The sequence below is a fragment of the Periplaneta americana genome, chromosome 11 (genome assembly GCF_040183065.1).
Source record: "Periplaneta americana isolate PAMFEO1 chromosome 11, P.americana_PAMFEO1_priV1, whole genome shotgun sequence".
NCBI classification, from domain to species: Eukaryota; Metazoa; Arthropoda; class Insecta; order Blattodea; family Blattidae; genus Periplaneta; species Periplaneta americana.
The window spans coordinates 91,840,899-91,865,408 of NC_091127.1; the positions used below are offsets into that span (position 1 = coordinate 91,840,899).

Consider the following 24,510-nt stretch of genomic DNA (forward strand, 5'->3'; position numbering starts at 1 on the left):
CGGCATGGATGTCACGAGATTGTGGAATAAGTTCTGATCCCCGGCGAGATCTTCCCAGGTGTCAACAACTTGATCCCACAATTCGTCTCGATTTCGAGGGCGTCGGTGGGCATAGGTGGCTATCCTTCTCTTTTGCAATTCCGCCCATAAATTTTCGATGACATTCAAATCAGGTGACTTCGGAGGCCAATTAATGATTTCGATCTCGGGTCTCCTTTGAAACCATCTTTGAATGCTTGCAGCATAGTGCACGGGATGGTTATCCTGCTGGAACAGCAATGTTCCTTCGGGAAAACGTTCTCGGGCGGAGGGAAGGAATATATTTTCCAGAATGTGCTCGTAAGTTCCCGCATTAAACCGGCCATCGATGCGTTCTATAACGCCAGGTCCATTGTAAGACATCCACCCCTAACACGATATGCTAAAGCGCCCCGATCTTTCACATTGGTGCACATAGCGCTGGTCATGTCGGAGACCATCCTCATGATAGACACGGACAGGACCTTCGTAATCACTCGAGATGGTTGTTTCGTCGGAGAAAATTACATTTCTCCAATCGAAATCCACTCGATTGGTAGCGAAGGCAAGATGGTCGACAGCTTGTGCTTCCCCCAATATTTCCATTTGCGCAGCCCTCCGGCTCCTAATACCGCAGTTCCTCAACCTGCTGATCACAGTCTGTGAAGAGCCGGGAAAGTTAGATGCTGCTCTTATTTCGTTAGCAGTCAGAAAGGGGTCCTGTCGAACTGCCTCGAAAAAGAGAGCATCCTCTTACAATGAAGAAATCCGGGAATGCCCAGGAATAGGGCGATTTTCGACCTCCCCTAAATTAAATAACTAAATAACAGGAAGTCCAATTGTTGCAAAAATAATCAAATTAAATCTAATTACATTAAGTAAACAAACCCCAAGTTATGACACCACATTGCTACAGCTAAATTGTAGGTTATTAACATACGCATTGAATAGGTCCGTGGTTGTGCGTTGGACGACAAAACCATCATCGAAAGTTCGAATCTTGCGGAGGAATGTAACTTCTTGCTTTTTATAATGTAAATCAGACTTCTAACTACAATCATTCATATTTCTTAGATTATTTATTAATATTTATAGCCAACATTGAATTTGTAAAGAAAAGACTTTAGAAATCTCATATGGAATTTGTGATCTGTAGTGACATAAACATAGATTATCTCTCGGAACTTTTCCGTAAAAGTAAATTAAATTCACTCCTTGAAACTGGAAACCTTAGTCGTAGACTCATTTTCCCACAGCATACAAGCCGAAGTAGCACAGCCATTGATAAATGTTTTGTACACAGAATTAAACTGAATTCCTATTCGACAGAACCTATAATAAATGGTTTGTCTGAACATGATAAACAAATCCTAAGTGTTTCCAATGTTACTGAACAATTTCAAAATATTAATTTAAAAACTAAGAAAAGATCGTAAATACTGTATCTAGTGATTATTCACATTTATGTCTACAAAATGAATCGTGGAAAAACATATATGATACTGGTACTACTGATATTAAGAGTAAATGTATTGAATTTTTCACTTAATTTCATAATCACTTCAGTGGATGTTCTCCACTCAATGTTGTGAAAAAATTCAAAAGTAAAAACATGTAGATAACGCAGGGACTTCAAAATCTCATGTATTAAAAAGAAGAATCTATATGTAATGTGTTGCAATGTAATGATCCTCATGTTCTTAAATACTGCAAGAAGTACAGTGTAATTTATCAAAAATTATGAAAGAGGGAAATAGAATATATTTGAATAGAAAAGTACAAAATTCAGATAATACAATTAAACCTATTCGGAATATTATTAAATTTAAACTTGTAGATATCCTAAGAAAGAAAATATTTTTTTCATTAAAAACCAATAATTATAAAGAAGAGGATCCCAAATCTATTGCAAATTCTTTTAACGTATTATAGTATATTGTACAGAAATATTATTGACAACTTAAGATTCAAGATTTTGCAAAAGATACTGCAATTGGTTACTTAACAGATGCATTTAATAATTAGTATTAATATATGTAATTAGTCAATAACTGCAACAATGCTTTTTCATTCAATCGTAACATGAATAAAATTGAATGCACATTAAATTAAACACTATTGCAAACACGTAGATAAAATAGTTAAAATTAACTGAAGGGGTGAGAATGAAATAATCCAAAGCCATACTTTTAACAAAAATTGTTTTGTGCGAGTGCATTTCTTACACATATGGGAAAGCTATTAATAAAATATTGTAATAATTACTCAACAAATGACTTAGCCTAAGGACTCTAAACCTTTGTAAAAGTTTGTCTATTATTACATAATTTTTTTAATTTCATTTTAATTGTTAGTTTTAATATATATGCATTTACATTGTATATGAGTGTATAAATGCATTCATTAGATTAAAGTTTATAATATTATAACTTGTAATTTTGTATTGTTTGTGATCATTAACACTTAATCTCAGGACTTTGTAAATCTTTATTTCAACGTTACTTTGCTATTTCAACGTTGTTTAGACAAAAAAAATCGTTGTGTAGACTAAGAATTGAACTCGCACTATTCTACACAACACGCAGAAGTCTTACCGTCTGAGCTATTGAAACAACATGAAAGCGTTCCTTTCTGTGAGGAGTGTCGATCTAGTCATGAAGGTCCATTGTCGATTTAACTACACGATTTATGTATATATTTATCTTTTATTTACGTAATATTATCATATTTTTTGCAGTTTTTGAAGTGAATTTCAGAACGATGTTAGTAACAAACCAAATAGCCTGAATTTAAGTAACTCAATATTCGTTATCTTGTGTATCGGTGCTCTGGTCTCCGATCATGCGCAGTGTCTTACATCAGAGACTTAAGAATATTCAATCGTCTCATCCTTTTCCAGGGAGACTGTACAGTAAGTGACGATTTCAGTGTGCGGTCTGGGTGTCGGCAAAACTATTAAGAAAGTCATAAATATATGAAAAGATTCGGTACTTTGATCCTCTGTTATGAATTTGGGTAGTCCCTGGCTGGGTTACAGATGCAGGATGTGCAGGGAAAAAATGGCGAGAAACGCCACGTTCATAGTGCTTTAAATCCCTCTTTTGTTGCTGAGAGTAGAGTGGGAATTCGGTAGACGAGTAGGGTAATAAATTTCATAAAATGTCAGTACTGGGAGAAAAAGTGAAAGGCGATTGCCATGTATCATTTCCAAACTCTGAGATTTTCAGCTATAATGTGATACGCAATTCGTTTGAATTTTATTTTTTCTTCTGTATTTTTTGAAGGACCACAAGGGCAGACCTCGAGGACCACAGGTGGTCCATGGACCATAGTATGAGAAATGCTGATCTAGTTCATTTGGAATCTTGTTGTCCAGTATAATTTGGCTAAGTCAGTTGTCTGCTGTTGTTTTGCAATTATTATTATTATTATTATTATTATTATTATTATTATTATTATTATTATTATTATTACCATAGAACATCTAAAACGCAAAATAATATATCATGTATCAATTTTATTACCGGATTTTCTACGTATGGGTCCACTAAAAGAAAACATCGAAATGGACTAAATTCAAAAAGCAGAAATGGGGCTACAATTTTCTGCTATAAAACCAGACATAAAAATGATTTGCAGGCTTAAGAAACAAGCACTGAGAAGACAGAAAAAGAAAAGTAGTGGTGATCCAGTACAACCAACAAACTTTGGACGTATCAGAAACAAATAGAGTTTCTCTTGCCCTATATCAGTGATCAGCAACCCGTGCTCTTTGTGCAAGAACATTCTCCTCCACTGCACCCAGGCAGTTTGCAAGAGAAGATCCAAAGACATTCGAGGGATAGCTAGGCTCTAAGCATTGAAACATCTCTGTCACTCATTCCTTCCTATGAGGCTACATACTTTATTGTGTACCGAGTAGAAGTGCTATTTACATTTTATATTTACTAACATTTCTTGGTTGAGAAATGAAACAATAGAATGGAATCTAAAATTAGATATATGGAGGATGTGTTTTAATGAATTGAGAAACAGTTAAGACATGTAATTACCAGTGGCATAGCGTCAATGTAAGCTAAAAAGCTCAGCTTCCCCAGTTAATAATAATTTCATAATAAACCTGCCGTTTATGAACAAAATTATTTATTAATTTTAATAGAGTTTATATTTATGCGTTAAATATTGTGATGCGGCAGCTCAGGATGATTTGTGATGCAGCAGTAAACAAGAAGCCTGCACACGCCAGCTTCCAAGCAGACTGGTTTCTTTCACTCATTCTTCTGTGTAACCCATCCCGCAGATTCTCCATCCCTTTGTAACTAAACTACCCTTGTCGCAAGGCACGGAAGAAGCTAGCTTTTACATTGAAAGTTTCCGAGTTATCCCTTTCGTGAGTTGTGTTCAGTTGAAGGTTAGTGTGCATTGCGGCTGATATGATAAATAATGAGTGAAATAACAGTTCCTGACACCAATTTACTTGAATTTTTAGGACAATTCTATTATCAAGACTGACTTACGAACAGAAGTGCGATTTAAAAAACAAATGACTGTGTCTATTTGTTAGAGATATGTATAAACCATGAAATCATATTTTACTACGTACCATTTGAGGTCATGCCTTATTGGTGTTACGAGGTTCCAACCAATCTTCGGACTGCTGGCTTGACAACGACTACTATTTATTTTAAGACTATATTTTTGTAATACGTTTTCTCACATGTACATGAAAGAGAACTTGAGTTAGCTTCCCCTGCTCAAAATTTCATGCTACGCCACTGGTAATTACTAATCTTTATTCCAGATATTAATGTATAGGCTATGGTATAATTTTAATTGCATCACATGATATACACCAGGGACCGTCAAGTGACTACACTCTCGTGCGTACGTACAAACCCTCAAGCCCTGACGTACGGCTGCGGGCAAGGGTAGCTGCTTCCACAGTGGTGGAGCTAAGAACTTGTATGTGAACCAAATTTGTGATAAGAATGTAAATTAATTTCAGCTTTTAATTGAAGCACGCTTTCACTGTTAATTGCACTATACTGAAAAACAGTACTCTATACAATTTTGTACAGTTAACTATATACGAAACAAATTTTTGCATGTTTGCACAATAATGAAACAAAACAAAATATACACTTTTATACAGATTAATATACTGTTTGTCTTCTTCTCATTGCTATACAATTCAATTAACAAAATAAAACAACAGTACAAACGTTGTTATTCAAATACAATTCTCTAATAATAGTAATTTTTCTTAAACATCAGAGATCCGCTGCGATTTTTGCAGTTTTCTGTTAGTAAGCAGCTATTTAATTCTCGGAGCTATTGTTTTAGTACCAGCCAATTGCAAACATGCCTTCAATTGTTCATCACTTAGTTGTTTCTGTGACGTGACTTTGTAAACTTCATTAAACAAAACAGTGTTTCGCATACGTAGGTTGTCCCGAACATTTACAACGTTCTTGCAGCAAGATTGTACTGTTTAGGAAACCTTTCTCGTGGAAAACAAGTATAGAAATGGTTAATACTTTTTGTTTTGATACTTATCCTTTCGCTCAATATCGCTTTGTAAATCAAATATTTCTAATTGTAGTTCAGCAGGAATATCCAGGACACTCACTGAAAAAGATATTGCAAATATCTTAAATTGTTGTTCAAGATCTCTAATATCCTCAAATCTACGTTCGAAACTTCGCACAATTGTTGCATTATTCTTATATAATTCTTTCATGTCCAAGGCTTCTAACAGGTTTCCCATGTACATCCATAAATAAGGCAGTTTTATTTCTAAGTGCGAGAAAACGTTCCAGAATTTTTCGACTTCACCACCTTACCTCGGTATGGTAGAGTAAATCCCCATACTGTTAATACCATCAAGCAGTGCCCTGAAGTCCCTGTGATTGAGTCCTTTAGACCTTATGAAATTAAATGTTCGCATAACAACATCCATTACATTGCTAAGGTTCATGTTTTTAGCACATAAATATTCCTGGTGCAAAATGCAGTGCACCGGTGCCCCCAAGCGACCTCGATAGGCTCCACCACTGATAGACTGCAGTGTACAAGTGTACTGCCCGCAGTGGAAGCCGTAAATAGGCCTGTACGCCCTCTCACGATCTTGACTCGACTTGGCGGAGCCTGATATACACAGTCCTATTACCTGGAATATACTCGTACGGTATTAAAAAATGTTCCATTGAATGTTAAAAATACTGTTTCATAAGTTTTCATAGAGTTTCTCTACAACCAAATGTTCAATACGGTATGAATTCTGGAAATTTCGCCTGTAATTTTTCTATTAAAGATCTAGGTTTAATCCTTACACACAATTTAAATTCTGAAAACCAAATTCTGAGATCATAGATGAAGTATATAGACAACCAGGATTTATTTTTCGTAATTCAAGAAATATTTTAAGGATGAACAAGTTCTAAAATTACTTTATAATAGTTTAATAGACCTATTACATGAAATTTGAATATGCTTCAATTATGTTGTCATCTTTATAAAAAATAATTATTAATTATTGTACACAGAAACGAATTCAGAAATGTTTCCTTTGATATGCGTATTTTAATAAAATAAATATGGTAGTAATTACTAACAATTCTTACTCGTATAATGCATTATTAAAGGAATTTCATTGTGTAGGCCAAACTTCAATAACTATTTGTAGAAGATTGCAACAATTATTCTTATATATAATTGTTAACAGTAGGCTATAATTAGGAACATTAAATCCAGACGTTTAAGATGGGCAGGGCATGTAGCACTTATGGCGAATCCAGAAATGCATATAGTGTTAGTTGGGAGGCCAGGGAGAAAGAGACCTTTGGGGAGGCTGAGACGTAGATGGGAGGATAACATTAAAATGGATTTAAGGGAGGTGGGATATGATGGTAGGGACTGGATTAATCTTGCTCAGAATAGGGACCTATGGCGAGCTTATGTGATGGTGGCAATGAACCTCCAGGTTCCTTAAAAGCCATAGGTAAGTGTAATGATTATGAGTAAGGAACTATTACATCTTATTAATTTTAATGCAGTGAAAAGAAATTGAAGAAATATAATTACTGCATATTCCCATTTTTAATCAACAATATCGGTATTAAAATGCTCACTTTTAATTCAAATGTGTAACTTATGTTTAATTCCCTATCTCTTAAAAATAATCTTCCGGATTTTGACTTATTATTACAACATACTCTTTAGCCTACAAAATTGTTTATGAAATTTTGTGCATTACATTTGCTTAAAATTTGTATTAAAATTTGTGATTTTACGTAGTTATAATATTTTTCTTTATTCTCAGACTTAATGAGTTTATGTATTTGTTTTACATTATACAGCACAATTAGGCATAGTGGGATTTATTCCTGTTGTTTGGCAAAATAAATAAATAGAATTTTACAGTGCTCAGTCTGTTATAATAACCTTCATAGAGGTTACATTCATTCACTTCGTGTGTTACCGTGATTCATATTATGTAACAGATAGGTCATCACTATGTTCAAATCGTTTGCACTTTGAAGAGAATAACCGCCAGGATCGCCACCCATCCGCCGTAAACGAACACGAGATGGCAGTATGATACACGAAAGCTACTGCAAATACAAGGTTTTAAAATAAATTGTAAAAGGGTTAAAATGAAGCGAATGATCATTCAGACTCTCAAGTACGCCAATTTCTACAGACTGTTTGTCAATTCGTGCATTATAAATCTATAATATTGCTATGTCCTTCCTTCAAATTATCGAATGACAAGTGTCTCCTTCTATCCCTCCAATGGATTATTCCATGAAAAAGAAAAATCTCTGCTTGTTATTAATTTTTTTCGTTATGATCCGAATTTTTTTCATCTGACAACAGTGATTGTGTAACAACACATATGTAGAAGAATACGCACAAAGAAGTCTGTGGTTTAAGAGCGCGAAATTATCTATTAGAAATGACATATTTGAATGCACATTTAAGGCAAATAAATCATTACTTCTGTATGTTAAATTCAATTAATAATGAAGTGCTTACCTTTATTAATATGTATAATGCATAGAAACCATAATACAATACTTATTTCGTGCTTGATTACAATTATTACAAAGGAAGGTTGAGAGTTCGTGTGTCACGCTCAAATGGACATTTGTTTATATTTCTTCAAAACCATTCCATTTCTTAATGTTTCATAAATGTAAAAGTGAGACACAACACATAACAAGCAACTTCTTATATGGACAACATTTTGATTTCTGTACAAATTCTACAAGAAAAACACGTGACACACGAAGAGAAATACTATGTTCGTGTATCACAAAAGTTTATTCTCAAATTCAGTTACAATTATTTTTGTTGTTAATGGAAGTCTTTACGGCCTGAACATAATTGGCAGTGGGATTTCAAATACTTATTGTTGATTTATATAATTTTGTGTGTATGCACACACACCTGTGCGTTATGTTTTTCAATGTACATATGCTGTAGGTTAAACACCTTTGAAAATATGTATTCCATAATCGTTGTAAGGGGGAAAGGAACTGGCCATGCTACCCCCATTATCTTCTGGCCTAGTTGCCTCATAAGTGTGTCTTCTTGGTATCACTTGAGAGATTCGGACAGTTGACTAAACAGCAACTGTTTTAAAAATATAGTGTGTAGCCTAAAATTCGTATAAAACATTTTTAATTCCTTGGATTAAAAACTTGCAAAAATTGATTTATGTTAATTTATTTCATACAAAAAAAACAAGCTTATACTGTACATTTTATAATAAGTAAGTAGCCACCATACTAGGCCTATGTATAAATATTTATTATTTGCACATTAGGTAAATGGTAGCCTACTACATTTCTGATGTTAATTTGTTGTTGACCAATGCTAAGGATCTTGGATTTCTTCCATTCTCCTATGATATTAATTTAAAATCGTTTTATTTAACAATATGTAGGTTATTACATGTATTAATTAACTTACCCTAACTTAGGTATCATTTAGCAATTCTAAAATATAGGTCTTTTCTTGATCTAACGTATATTAGTTCTATTGATATCATATTCGTACATTTTGAACACTTTTTGATAGCATTTTCAATAAATTTAAGTTGGGCTGATTACTTGGTTAGATTTTTCCCGAGGTTTTCTCCAACCGTAAGACGAATATCAAGTAATCTATGGTGAATTCTCGGTCTCATCTCGCCAAATACCATTTCACTAGCACCAATCCCATTGACACTAAATAACCTAGTCGCTAATAGTGTCGTTAAATGACCAAGTAAAAAAAAGTCAAATATACAGGGGAAGTTACAAAAGCTTGTGGTGGCGAAGAATTTAAAGCATACCTGCACAAACAGCGCTCAACAAGCGCGTGCTCTCCTTCGGAGCGGTAGAGCGGTGTTTACTGCTCGCCGAATCGGAGAGGAAGATACGTCAGAATGACATAGACTTGCTATGGATAGAGGAGAGGGAAACGACCATTCAGCTATCTAATGGAGTGCAGTGTGTATTCTCAGTAACTGTTTCACTTTGCTTACCTACTGCTACAGTACAGAATGAGGAATCTAAAAGACGGAATAGTGATCATCAGGCAAATTCTTTCAATGTTGCATGGGAAAATGTTTATTTTTTCATAGCTGGTGGAGTAAATACTCAGTGACTTATCTGCCATAACATTTTGAAAGGTAGAAAGAAACATAACATAATACGTCATTACGAGTCCAGACATAAAGATATTAAAGATATTAATCTTCAACAATTTAAATATCTCTCTTAAGGGAAAAGGCCAGCTCAGTGTTGATATGTTGAATAAATTGCGGGATTTCAGTCGTAAACTTACACTTTTCGTAAGTAATTTTCGGAAATGTAATATGGATTACTTTCGAACGATAGAAACTGCTCGTGATGAAGCCATTTTAAACGATTATATACACATATTAATTGAAATTCAAAATGAATTTAATTCTAGATCCCGAGATCTCGTCTTAAGGTCCACACCTGTGGAGTAACGGTTAGCGCGTCTAGCCGCGAAACCAAGTGGCCCGGGTTCGATCCCCAGTCGGGGCAGTTACCTGGTTGAGGTTTTTCCGGGGTTTTCCCTCAACCCAGTATGAGCAAATGCTGAGCAACTTTCGGTGTTGGACCCCGGACTCATTTCACCAGCATTATCACCTTCTTCTCATTCAGACGGTAAATAACATAAGCTGTTGATAAAGCATCGTAAAATAACCTACTAAAAATCTTGTCTTAATTGGAAAGAAGTTTAAAGTTATCATAATAAATTCCTTCAACACCAGTTGAAACAGTGTCATATAAGTTACGGGTGGGCCTGGTTGGCGCAGTTGGTATAGAGCTGGCCTTCTATACCCGAGGTTGCGGGTTCGATTCCGGGACAGGTCGATTGCATATAAGTGTGCTTTAATGCGACAGGCTCATGTCAGTAGATTTACTGGCATGTAAAAGACCTCCTCTGGGACAAAATTCTGGCACACAGGTGACGCTGATATAACCTCGGCAGTTGCGAGCATCGTTAAATAAAACATAACATTTAACGATTTACAGCTCGGACTTATTGATCTTCAATGTGACCTAAGGGCTGAAGATCGTTTGAATAATACTACTAGCCTGGTTGAGTTTTACAAGACTAAACATTAGCAATAATATCCACGACTACACAGGCTGGCTGTGAAAATGATTGCTATGTTTGGCTCAACATTTATTGAGCAACTGTTTTCTATAATCAACATTAATAAAGGCAGGCATTGAACATCTGTAACTTATGTTTCATTATGATCAGTAGGCTACTGTTTAGTGCTGCTTATGATTAGGTTTTTCTCCGGAGCGGTTGTTTGTGCGCTTTCAATCGGAGACCTCCAGTTACCTCCGATTGATGCCGTGCAGGTTGTATATGTGCTGTGGCGCAGACATACATTTTCCACTGAGCATTCCTTTAGTCGGATCAGGTAGTGATTGGAGTCCGCTGACGTCCGCGTATCTTTTAAAATAAGTGTGTAATTTTATGTTGTTTATTTCCTCTTCTTTATTTACCTCTCTCTCTTTTAATTCGGCTCTTCTTTTTTTCTTGTTTTGCTTGAAGTACTATGTTAGCTGATAGATTTTTTTTCTAGTTTTGAAATTCATAGACTTCACAGTATACGTGGAAAGGAGTATTAGTTTTATGTCATTGATCAAATTAATAACATTAAAATTAACTGAAAACTAAAGCAGAAGTAAAGTTTTTCAGTAGCTAATGTAAACATTTATAATTTTCCTGGAAACACTCGTTTATTCACAAACAGTTTATTATTATAATCGGTTTAGTTTAACGTAAAATATATTAAGGGAGTTTCAGAATGGAACAAAAGAAACGTGTGATATCAATGGGTTAAAGTTCACTGTCCAAAACAATTTATTAAGATTCTTCACCAGACAGGATTGTGATCATTGTCTTAAAGGGTGTCAGTATTTGAACTGCCTCTTCTAAAACTCGTCACTCTTCCTCTGCAATAAAAAAAATATATAAGCGGATATCAACTTCAGGATAATTGCAATTATATTATTACCACACGTTTCTTTAGTTTCAGAATGAAACTCAATATTTTAATCTAATAACTCAGGTTGCCTTTTAAATATTCCACATAAGTTATGTATGATTTTTATTGCCTCGAAAGTTACGTTTTATAGAAATTTCAAGACTTGTTTTTCTAGACGTGGACCTTTGGAACAGTAGCACTAAAGCAGTTAAAAAATCGTATCAAATGTTTTGCGTAATTTTAAAACTACGAAAACGATATCACTAATTAACCGTCAATGTGTATCTGAATGGTAATAATTTATTTTTGACAGCAAGTACGAGTACCACAACCGCGGCTCTTAATGTTAGCCTAAAAACTTACATACCTACATTTTAAAATTTTTGTCTACTCAGCAAATCTATCTAACCTGGTCCACGCCATAGAGATTTCCAAATACGGACCTATTAGCGTCCTAGGAGCGTTTGGCTTTTCTGGCAACACAATCACCAACTCATATTTCATTTCAAGTAAGCGGCTCATCACTGAAGTTTAGAGTTTCATCTAGTAACAATAAGCTGGATCAATCTTAGAGGGTCCTTTTTTGCTGAAATTCTTCTGCTTTTCAGTTTTTCATTCGCAATGTTACTCTGTCTGCACACAAAACCACGAAATTATTTATTAGAACTTTTATATATAAATCAAAGTAAACACGCTTTTTAAAAGAGTTCAAAAGTGTTTTGAACATTTAAATTTACTTACTTACTTTCTTCAAGTTCGCGATTGTGCGATCGCTTCAAATGGTCTAACAAATTCGAAGTACCACCACCCTTAGAGTAAATTCGCCCACAAAGTTCACAGCATGCAACTTTATTATTATCTTCAACTAAATTAAAGAATTTCCATGCGACAGATATCCGATCTGGTGCCATTTTATTCCACTCACAACTACCCTCAGTCCATACGCGCCGATCGTCCTTGAGCTCTACGTCCTCCAACTACGCTTCGCTCCGAACCACTGCATCCCTCCGTATGTTCCCTGTTCCACCTACGATAGTACTGGAGATCACCGGTGGAGAGCTTTATTCGTTATCTCCAATTCCTCTTCGATAGTAGTCACTCCGATGAGCAGCACTACTATTCCTTTCAGCTGCCAACAGCATAAAATCTCGTTTTCATGTAGTGATAAATAAAAATATAACATAATGATATTGTACATTTAAGTAGGTATAAAATTTCTATTATTTCTGTAAAATAAATATTTCTATATTAATAAGTCCAAGATAGTTTTGTAAACACTGAACGGTAATTCATTTCATAAACACTCGTAATAGTACTTCCTTTTGTGTATATTTTGTACGAGATCACCCCTTCTTCCAGTCCATCCTATACAGACTGCATTCCACTCATGAGCTGTGAGCCGGCTCGGAGAGCGCAAACCTTGTGCAGGCCTGATTTAAAGTGTCTGTGATGTTCAAGAAAGGGAAGTACTACAAATGGCTGACATATTGGTGTATTTGTTACATGACACATGACAGACAATATCACAACCTATGGTTGTAAACAACTGTGGATATGTTAAATTTGAAAGTGTATTTTAGTGTAATCTAGTGTTGTTTTGTATAATAAGAACTGTAGGCATAGTGTGTAAGTCTTTCACAAGAAGTGATGTATCATAGTGCATTTAAAATAATTAGTAATCAACATGACAGAAATGTTTCTTGTGTCACAACATATTCGCAATGTTTTATTATTTTGTTAATGGCACTGTTAGTATTTTTTTTTAAGTTTGTGATTTAGCAGTTACGTGTACTACACATGTCTTAATTGTTTGGAAAACAACAATGTATTTATGTCATTTGGCACAATAATATGAACATTTTTCATTTTGGTAATAAATTAAGTGGCAAGAAAATGTTCGTGTGTTACGCCATATAATATTTAATAATTTTTAAATTATTAACTATTCCTTTTCATTAAGAAGTTTTGTTTATATTTAGAAATGCTTATGTTAAAAGATAGTAATGTCTTTTTCATGAACTACTAAATATTCAATTAAATATCCTGTGAAGACCATAGTTAGTTACTTCAAAAATGTTACATGTGTCACTATGGAATGTCCCACCTTTGGAATCTTGCACACAGCTGGCTTGCTTGCTCGCAGGCATCCTTACTGCCTCAAAAGAACACTTGAATTGATGGCCACTGCCGTATATGAACAATAGACCATCAACTAATTTAACTGAAAGTAACGTAGTCAATGATGGTGTGGAGAAAATGGAGATGGAACAAAACTTTATGCAGGTGGGAGAAAACACTACGGACGTGAAGAACCCTGGATGCTAGTGATCAAGACGAGACAAATGATACCCTGTAGCAAAGAAAAAGTACTCTATCGGATGTCACGAAAAAGACCATGAATCATATGAGGAAACAATTTCTAGAAAGAAATGCCCTTCGAAAAAAGTTTGCTTCCCAAGATGATGATCTATTATTTAAAATTGTATGTCGATGTACAACATGACGAAAAGGATGCCTCCTGTGTCACAACTAAAAATTAAAAAGAAGAAAGTATTCTTTTCAATTTCGAAGGAAGTAGAAGAAATTATAAATACTACTGAACCATCCTCAGGACTTTCAACCTCCTCTGTAGTGCCAGGCAATTCGTTGGACCCATATAATGTTTAATTTGTAAATTGTCACAAGTTAAAAGTTACTAAAATGTTTATGTAGAGTAAATATTGTTCATAACACATTTATCTTATATAGACTGCTAATTTTTCTTTCGTCTCAATAGGCTGCTGAGCATTGCATCTACTTCTTTTGATATCGTTTTCAATGAAATTGTAAATTTCATCGAACTGAGTTTCAGTTAAAAGAAAATACTTCTTAAATTTCGCATCACGAAATTATTTAAAACGAACTCTCCATAAATATCCCTTCCCTTTTTAAAAATCACTTCTCGCTCGAGTTTTCTTTTCTTTTGGCCATTGATTAAAGTCATAAAATTTACCAGTTGTCACCTGATTCAGACTCCAAATCCAGGCTCTGCCTGGACTGGCGTCAAGATGCAGTCATTGCTCCCAGCTCTAATCTTCTGCTTTTATCGTTCTGTCCTCTCAACTGTGTTGTGCTACCCTACACTGCCTTCAATATGTGACCGGCCTTATCCACAAGTTGAACTTACATTGAACAGTAGACATGTGTATGTGCAAACATCTTAGTCAATAACTCCACAAGTTTCTGCACTTCCAAAATGAGAGTTATAGGATATTTAGCCAAAGTCATTTCTTAAGTTTAAGGTAAGACAAAGTTAATTTCTTTAACTTTAGTTGTTGAATGGCTATAAAAATATTCGGTAATTTGCTAGAAAACGTTAGTCAATATGATGGACATCATCAAGGATCAGTGACAGGTTAGGTTTGGTTTGTTCAAGTTTTTGGTATGCCTACCAAAAAATGTATAATATACAAGGCATAGCAACAAACCAAACCAAACCAAATCTAACCTAAGCTATCACTGATTCTTGTATTGTATTGTATTTATTTATTCTCTATACAATCTATTATAGATTATAGGTTTGCCTTGATGATGTCATTGATGTCCATCATATTGACTAACGTTTTCTACCAAATTACTTCCAAATTTTCTTATACCTTAGACCAGACGTCTCAATAGGGTCTTCTCAGAGCACTTCCTCCTCTCTCTATTTTTTGTATGTAAAAGTGGAACAAGATGCGGGAGCAGTTCGTGTATCTCCAGATGACGTCATTGACCGCGACGTTTGAATAGACATCTGCAACCGCTACGATGTTGTGTCCATCTCCAAGGAAAGGATGCCCTTATTACCGCAAATGTATGAAGAAATAAAAGCTTCCATAGGGAAAGCGAAATTGTGGGAGTCGCAAGTTTCAGTGGGTAACATTTACCACTTTATTAATCTAAAATTGTTAACTAATTTGAATCAAGACCAGTGTAACAAATATAATGAAGTACTGAAGGACTTGAGAAAAGAATTTGAGACCAGATTTAAGATTATTTGTGAATTTCTAAGATGTTTTGGTTATTTTTAATTATTGAAAACATCACGAACTATATTATTTAACTATTACTATAATTAATGAAAACACGGAAATTTTACTTGAAGCAAGTAAAGCGATCAGTTTGGAAGTAAATCCCGAAAAGACAAAGTATATGATTATGTCTCGTGACGGGAATATTGTACGAAATGGAAATATAAATATTGGAGATTTATCCTTCGAAGAGGTGGAAAAATTCAAATATCTTGGAGCAACAGTAACAAATATAAATGACACTCGGGAGGAAATTAAACGCAGAATAAATATGGGAAATGCGTGTTATTATTCGGTTGAGAAGCTCTTATCATCCAGTCTGCTGTCCAAAAATCTGAAAGTCAGAATTTATAAAACAGTTATATTACCGGTTCTTCTATATGGCTGTGAAACTTGGACTCTCACTCTGAGAGAGGAACATAGGTTAAGGGTGTTTGAGAATAAGGTGCTTAGGAAAATATTTGGGGCTAAGCGGGATGAAGTTACAGGAGAATGGAGAAAGTTACACAACACAGAACTGCACGCATTGTATTCTTCACCTGACATAATTAGGAACTTGAAATCTAGACGTTTGAGATGGGCAGGGCATGTAGCACGTATGGGCGAATCCAGAAATGCATATAGAGTGTTAGTTGGGAGACCGGAGGGAAAAAGACCTTTAGGGAGGCCGAGACGTAGATGGGAGGATAATATTAAACTGGATTTGAGGGAGGTGGGGTATGATGATAGAGACTGGCTTAATCTTGCACAGGATAGGGACCGATGGCGGGCTTATGTGAGGGCGGCAATGAACCTTCGGGTTCCTTAAAAGCCATTTGTAAGTAAGTAAGTATTACTATAATTAATATATTAATATTGACGTATCATAAAACTACGTACTTTAACAACAACAACAACAACAAGTTTAATTGTAATGTTATTATTATTTAATTGAATTTTATTTAACTAAATATAGTGTAAACTTAAAAACCATTTACTACAAATGAAGTATTTTGTTGTTTAGTCAATTGTCCAAAGACAGGTCTGAACCTCACACATGATACCAACAAGGCACCACTTAAAGGCAACTAGGCCAGGAGATAATGGGATAAGATGGCCAGTGCCTTGTGCTTAAATAATTATGTAACATGTATGGTTCTTCATGCTTCAGATGTCTTATTTTTATTCATTGATATATCATTAGAAAATAAATGTATTATTATTATTATTACAAACTACTTAAGAAATTTTATTCCTTCCGAAAATAACCATCTATTGTGACAGTACAACTCAAAAGTGCAGCTTTGTAGCATTTCTCCCGCGACAGTTACAACTTAGCTCGCTCATGTGTGTAACATAATGAATGACCGGCTATCTTCAGGTATTGCGCTTATCTCTTCTGCTGACTACGCTATCTACATTTGCTCTCTGTAACAACTTTCATGTGTTGGCCTTGAGACGCCTGCCTTAGACACTAAATTTTTTTTTTTTTTTTTTTTTTTTTTTTTTTTTTTTTTTTTTTTTTTTATGATTGATCACTACAAACACATTTAGATATTTTGAATTTTTACTTTTCTTTTCATAGACAACATATGACAAAAATTTCATTGCAATCTAAGAGAATCAGGTTAAAAATGATTCAGAAGTGTGTTGATATAACATGGACTGACTAATAGATACAACTGCCTTTAAGCTATATAAATGATTTGCATGTCAAACTGCAAGGCCAAAATAAATTGGTCACTGACATGATTGATAATGCTAATGCACTTATCAGGAAACTATGGCTTTGGAAAATTCAGCTAAAAGCAAAAAATCCTGCTCACTTCCCCACTTTAAAATTCGCAACTGCTGAGGAGGAGATCCTTGCTGAGTTTTCTACAAAAATTACTGAGTCAAAGGAAGACTCTGACCAGCGATTTCAATGCTGAAAATGCTGAAAAATGTTTTTTATATATTCATGTCACCTTTTTCCTGCAGTATTGATGACGCACTTGAAGAACTTCAACTAGAATTATTCGACTTTCAATGTGATGCCTTGTTGGTGTCACTTGTGGGGTCCAGACCTGTCTTTGAACAGTTGACTAAACAACGTCAATTACTAAAGGAAAAATTCCATAGCTGCATTCTCACAGACTTTTTTTGTTTTGAGGGACAAGTACCAGTATAAGAACATTCACAACCAAGCTGCACAGGTTCTGTCTATATTCGAAATAACATATTCATATGAACAATTGTTTTCAAGAATGAACCAAGTGAAATTTTGTGGAAGGAAGAAGTGACACTCATTTGTTTTGTATTGAGAGATTCATTATCCATTCTACACAATCACTTGTATAATAGTATGTAATTCTTTTTTCACTTCATCTCATTACTCTTCAATGTATTTTCATCTCATGTTTCTCCGAACTCAAACTGTACTTTATTTTTAAATTTATCATTTTTCCGTATTCTCTTTGCAATCATATTGTAGTTTTCATTTAACCTCTGCTTTGTATTCTAGATCCTAGTGGTCAGCCGCAGATTTCGGCCAGATGTCCCAAATTGTGGAATTTGTTGTTGTAAGAAGTGGCATGTTCGAATGACATTTCTCCCATATTTATAATCTGGTGTCACAAAAGCGTGCCTAAGTTTCTGGTCGAAATAGTAACATGTTGTATAGTTCCTACGCCTACTGCACTCAATAATTAAAATATGGTATCAATGTTTCAACCATATTAGAAATTTATGTAAGATAAAATAAAAACATATTGCTATAATTTGTTTTCTTACCTAGGCTATAAATTACATACCTAGTCTACTACATTAAGTGCTTGAGCAAAAGAAAAAAAAAACAGCTGAGTAAAAGTTCTTACCTCGTGGAAAATTGTCATTTTTCCTTAAGTCTTTAATTATTATTCGTGTGCTCAACATCAAACAAGTCTACAAATGGCCCTTCAAAGGATCTAGTATAATGGGATGAAAAAAAAAATGGCGAAAACGTAATACGGCGAACGCCAGTAGGGGAAGTTATCCCCACCCACATGAAATGTGCATTCAACACAACACTAGCCAATCACGTAGAGCATACATGGGCACAATTTTCGGTTACGTGAGGCACTCGATTTGAAATACTTTGTTTACTAGGAGAGGAGACTGCAGAGTAGGATGGGAAATATAAACTACTGTGACCTGCGTCACCTTATTGTAATCGCTAAGGCGGTCAGTGGTGAATTATTAGGAAAATGCTTGGTTAACATGGGAGACTTGAAAACTTTCATTCAATTTGGCAAATTAATTCGGCAGCTTTAATCATAAACCTCTTTAATAGTTCTCCATAATTGAATTGATTTAAATCACAGGCAAGAAATTGCGTAACTAGCCAATAACTTAATATTCCATCACGTTGTCTACATTTATTTTCTTGAATATTCTGGCGTTTCTCAAGATTACTTAATAGATTTGCACTTTCTCGACCTAAAATAATTTCAGAAAATCATATTTCGTTTTCTACGCACATTTGATATTTTTTTTTATAAATTTCTTTTGGAAATAATAGGCCCTACGTACAAACAACATTTAGTTCCTCGTACCTTTTAATGCAGCGTGTTTAAGGTATAATGTCATTTTTAGTATACTATGCAAATGTTAAGATCATAAATTTTCTTCGGAATAGTATGAAAAATAACATTTAATTTGTCTTACCTTCAAATCCAGCATGTTCTGTATGACATAAGGAGTAATGCCGTTGTATACCTATTAAATTTATTAATGCCTAATAGGATTTTCGAGCATAACATACATCGTATGTTCTCCCCTTCTAAACAGCAAACAAACTCTTCCATTTCTCATGAAATAATCGTCTTCTAATGCGTACACACTGCTTTGATAATGCCATTATGCCACCACTGATATTGCTTATGAAACTGATATAGAACCTGCCCACGCCTAAGAGCTACGTGAGGGAGGAACAGGGACTGTGAAGATGTCACTCAGAGCGATAAGCTCTGTGAAGGTCAGTGAGGCACAAATTCTCAAGTGAAGCACGATGCCCATATATGACGTAGAGTGTGTGGTGAGCTTGTAGGAGAAAAGTGGAAAGGGTTCGTCGGCGGAGTTTAGCGTTCGCCGTATTACGTTTTTACCAAAAAAAAAAAAAAAAACACGGCAACAAAAATTGTATGTTCTCTCCTACCAAGCAATGTAAAACAAGGGCAGCTGACATATAAATTTTCATTAACCACAATTAAACTACTATAAATCTCGTATTATTATTATTATTATTATTATTATTATTATTATTATTATTATTATTATAAGATAAAACAACACAAGCGTCCGTGCATCGTACTAGTACAGGACGGAAAGATTAACACATTACAGGAGGATGAATCTCATTTTATAATTTACAAAGCACTATTCAAGTTATAAAAGGTAAATACATTCTGCAACATTATGCTATCAGACACTGTAAGTTAATAATGAAAATGCATCCTGCTTTCAATAACACGAACTTAAATATACATGACATAACCTAACCTACGTGATGACTTCAATACTAACCATAATGGAAGTGAATGTTCTATTGCTGTAGTCTATTTACATCACTCTCAAACACTTATTTTATAATACAGATTGAATTTTGGCCGACTGTTTCTGTGATATTTACCATATCATTATTCTACCGTATAAATGTGTTGATATTTTATAACAACACAACATACACTGTCTTCAAGTCTTCAACGCGTATACATACGTACTTTGATAACTGGCTACAATCTTGTGACCTATGACGTTTCGTAACTGTCATTGTCATTCGTGTTCACAGATAACTGTATGTGTTTCAGGCAAACATTTGCAGATACCGGCATATGGTTCAATCACAGTGTAGTATATACTAGACTGTAGTTCAATGTCCCACCATTTTTAAAACGAAGTTAATTTTGTTAATTGAAACGCACAATGTCTTTTCACTTTTAAATCAGTAGGTTAACTGGTTATGCCGCCTTGTTATTCTAGTAATTTTAAACAATATTAATCATCTGTGGAGACTAAAGGTAAGCGTTCACTACATCTTATCCATCGAACTCTATACTAATTAGAGTAAACACCGTATAATAAAATATCGTGCCACTGGGTTCGCGCGTCGCCATGTTAGTGAGGGAATCCCTGTCTCTTTCTAACACAGTTGCTGCACTATGTTACCTCCCAAATTCGTGTGTGCGTATTGAAATTATTTATATTGTGGGTTATCATGAACTATTTGTATCAATTTAATATGGGCTATAAATTCTCTAAACTTGAACGTAAACATAATAAATGAAATTAAGTATATATATATAAAGTGCTCTATATTATTTCTAATTAAAAACATACCAATGTAAACATATCAAAACTAAAGATAAATATACAGTATAAAAGAAATCTCTTATCTCTTCTAGGCCACATATTTACATGCACTACTCCAGATCAGAAATATAAATATGGGTTAGGAATAGTTAAGATTAATTATATACCAGTATTATTTTAATGTACCGAAGTACAGTTACGGAAGAAAAAACTGGCCGATGAACAGCAAAACTCGTAATGTTACTGATGCCGGTTTTGTTGTGATTATCACAGTACAGAGTACTGTTTACTCGAAGTTGCTGGACTAGGAGAGAAAGGCTTTCGTACTGTTTCTGTTCACATTCTATAAGGTAGAAACTCTCGTGTTTTTGTCGATGTACAGAAATTTGTTATTTAATTGTTTTTACCAGTACGAGGAATGTTACTGATTTGTGATTTCATTATCAACTCATCTGTTCGCCTCTCTTTACTCTATAGACACACGGTACTTCGTTTATTTATGGTTTATTTTTACTTTAATATCTTCCTGGAAAAACAGACGACGAAGAGTAAACAAAATTGAGATAGATACAATACATACGAACTTAATAGTAAGATGATATAGACGTGAACAGTTAGTTAAAGTAGAATAAATATAAATTGAGTAAGGTAATCCAATACAAATTATATAAGTGAACATTCAGTTAAAATGAAATAAATACCTATAAATTACTTTCGATAAACAATTAGTAATGAGGGAAGAGAAACACAAATAGATTTGTTAGTTAGAAATAATTTTTGTGCAATTTAGGAAAACGTTTGATTATATAGGTGATTCTAGTGTTTACTAGAACCTATTTATTTATTCTATTATTAAAGCTACAGGGTGCTATTCATAGACATTTCGCTAGCCCGGGCTACGAGCGTGCTAAACAGGATTCATATCATATCATATCATATATCATATATCACATCATATCATATCATATATCATATCATATCATATCATATCATATCGCTGACACTGGTTTATGAATACGAAAAACATTAGTTCGCTGATCATTAAACCGAAAGCCCGTGCTAAGAATGTCTATGAATACGGCCCACAGTGTTTGTTTGTTCTAAAAATAGAAAAGAAAAATACATTCCTGAAGTAAAATAATTAATACTGAATGTTCTTTATATCACAAATTAAAATGTTCTTCTACCTATGTAGTTCTAGTTATATACAACAATTTTCTTCTGGACTTAATAGCCTGTCCATAAACCGTTGACATTGATCACTGCATCCATTGTTCTACTTACAGAATTAACAAAGCTTTGGATATAGACCTACTGTATCTATCTGACAATGCAACATCATCCCAAACACCTGCAATGAGATTCCACAATTCATCTGCAATCCTAGGACACCGACTCTGTAGTTACACATTAACATTGCGTTGCACTTCCGCACACACATTTTCTATGGAATTTAAGTCAGGACTTCTTGGCACCCATGGAACCTCTCGACATCGTCCCTGTGAATGTTGAACCACCGCTGCACGGCGACGCATGTGTGTACCGAAGACAAGTCATGTTGGAATTTTATTTTGTTTTCGGGCTTAAACACACGAACACTAGGTAGCATCACATTTTCCAGTTTATTGATGTACTGATGCTCATTCATATGCCCATGAATTCTCCATAGTGCACCGCCACCATAACCAGAAATCTGTACCACACCGACACGGACAAACGACCACTGCGTTGTCTCTGGACCACAAATATTCAGGGTCAAATCTCTTGGATTGTTTCGGTCGATATAGGTGCACTGGCCTGCTATAGTTCATAAACATATCATCCAATAAGATGACCTCTTTCCATGGATAGTTGTATAAATTCGACAAAATGTGACACGATCAATTCGATGGTCTTCAGTCAGAACTTCCTCCACCGCTGTTCTTCTCAGCACAACGTTGGCACTATTGAGCCTTTTACTAGCGTTCTTTTGGAAGCAGGAAATTCCCTGCCGGCCACAAATATTTTAGAAGTATAAAATGAAAGCGCCTCGAACGTTTTATTAACATAAGATCTTGTTGTGGTGTTGATGCCTTGGGTCTTCAACTACCAGCTTTACGAGTTATGTAACCTCGCTTTTGATAGTGCGCCCACCACCTGGACGCTGTTCTAGTCGCAACTCTATAGCGTTCTCCAGCTCGAGCCGTGCTAAATCGGCCTTCCTCAATCAGTGCAATTGCTTTGGCTTTGACGTCCATATTTATGGAACTGAAATACTAATGATTATTTTCGTAGTGGTTGTGGCTATTTATAGACAAATTCTGTTAGTAGGGCTGGAAAGGGTCACGTGCCTAGGACTCTAGAAAGAACACGAAATATACAGTAGTCATAAACCGTAAACATAGTATGTCTGTAGAGTGAAGAGAGACGAACAGAGGGGATGAAAATAACATTAACAACATTCCTCATACCCGCAATGGAAAAACCAATGGCAAAACAACTTTCTGTATGTTGACTAAAACACAACAAACGTTGCAAATATACACATAGGCTCAGTGCCGGATTCAGGCCTAGGTAACTTAGACAGTTGCCTAGGGCGGCATTTTCTCTCTCTCTTTCTCTCCCTTTTTCATTTTTATTTTACAATGAAATTTATTTTTAAAACACATGTTGGTAAATCTTTTCTGAAGTTTCTTCTTGAACACCTTGTGGAAGTCAGATATTGTTTTGTTATCACAGTGTCGCGGTCGTGGCAAGAGTGAAAGGAAAGTGTGCAGCTGCATAGTTATATTGTAATGCCGGTATCACATTATTATACTATGAAACTGCTTAAATTTAACTGCTTGTATGAACAAGAATGCAGTGTTGAAAATCAAATTGCATATTGTTGTTTATTAGCTATTTATCGCTATGAATAGTAACCACAACTCTCAATTATATTCACAATATAATAGCCTATATCAGCGTTTCTCAAACTATGGTCCTTGGACCACCTGTGTCCCCGAGGTCTGCCCTTGTGGTTCTTCAAAAAGGACAGAAGAAAAAATCAAATTCAAACGAATTGCGTATCACACTATCTGAAAATCTCAGAGTTTGGAAATGACACATGACAGTCACCTTTCACTTTTGCTCCCAGTACTGACATTTTATGAAATTTATTACCCTACCTGTCTACCGAATTCCCACTCTACTCTCAGCAAAAAAAAGAGGGATTTAAAGCACTATGAACATGGTGTTTCTCGCCATCTTTTCCCTGCACATCAGCTGACGACATGTAGCTAAGTACATTGGAATATCTTCCAGATATATTCTCAAAACTAAACGAACTAAATCTCTCTCTACAAGGTAATTCTTTGACTGTATGAGAAAAACGTGTTCGGGAGGATACTTGGTTTGTGGGTCAGATCCGTAAAACAGAGGTTTTTTCACTATTTCCAACCCTAGAGTCTTCTTTGATTGAAAATGATTTCGTTATTGGAAAGAAAATTATGCAATGACATACGTTCGCATCTCGAAACTCTGAGGTCACAATTTGAAACTTATTTTCCATGTAAATATGACGAATTTTCATGGGTTCGCGATCCCTTGATATTGAAAATAACAAACTTTCGTTGAGTGAAAGAGAAC

At 34.9% G+C, this 24,510-nt stretch overlaps 1 protein-coding gene across 8 annotated transcripts in view; it reads right to left on the reverse strand.

Annotated features, from left to right (window-relative positions):
• Nucleotides 1-24,510, reverse strand: part of LOC138709184 (protein SLC31A2-like) — a 152,002-nt gene that overhangs the window by 92,309 nt on the left and 35,183 nt on the right. For 2 of the 8 annotated variants that reach the window (XR_011334862.1, XM_069839759.1), the window contains exon 1: nt 20,119-20,717. The exons of 1 other annotated variant lie outside the window; for it this stretch is intronic. Coding sequence is in view for 2 of the 7 variants with exons in the window: in XM_069839755.1 (XP_069695856.1) it covers nt 20,225-20,227 (3 nt within the window). In the remaining 5 variants the exon portion in view is untranslated. Of the gene's footprint in view, nt 1-15,180; nt 15,954-20,118; nt 20,718-24,510 lie in introns of those variants that run through there. 5 more of the 8 variants (XR_011334861.1, XM_069839753.1, XM_069839756.1 and 2 more) reach the window with 4 other exon arrangements.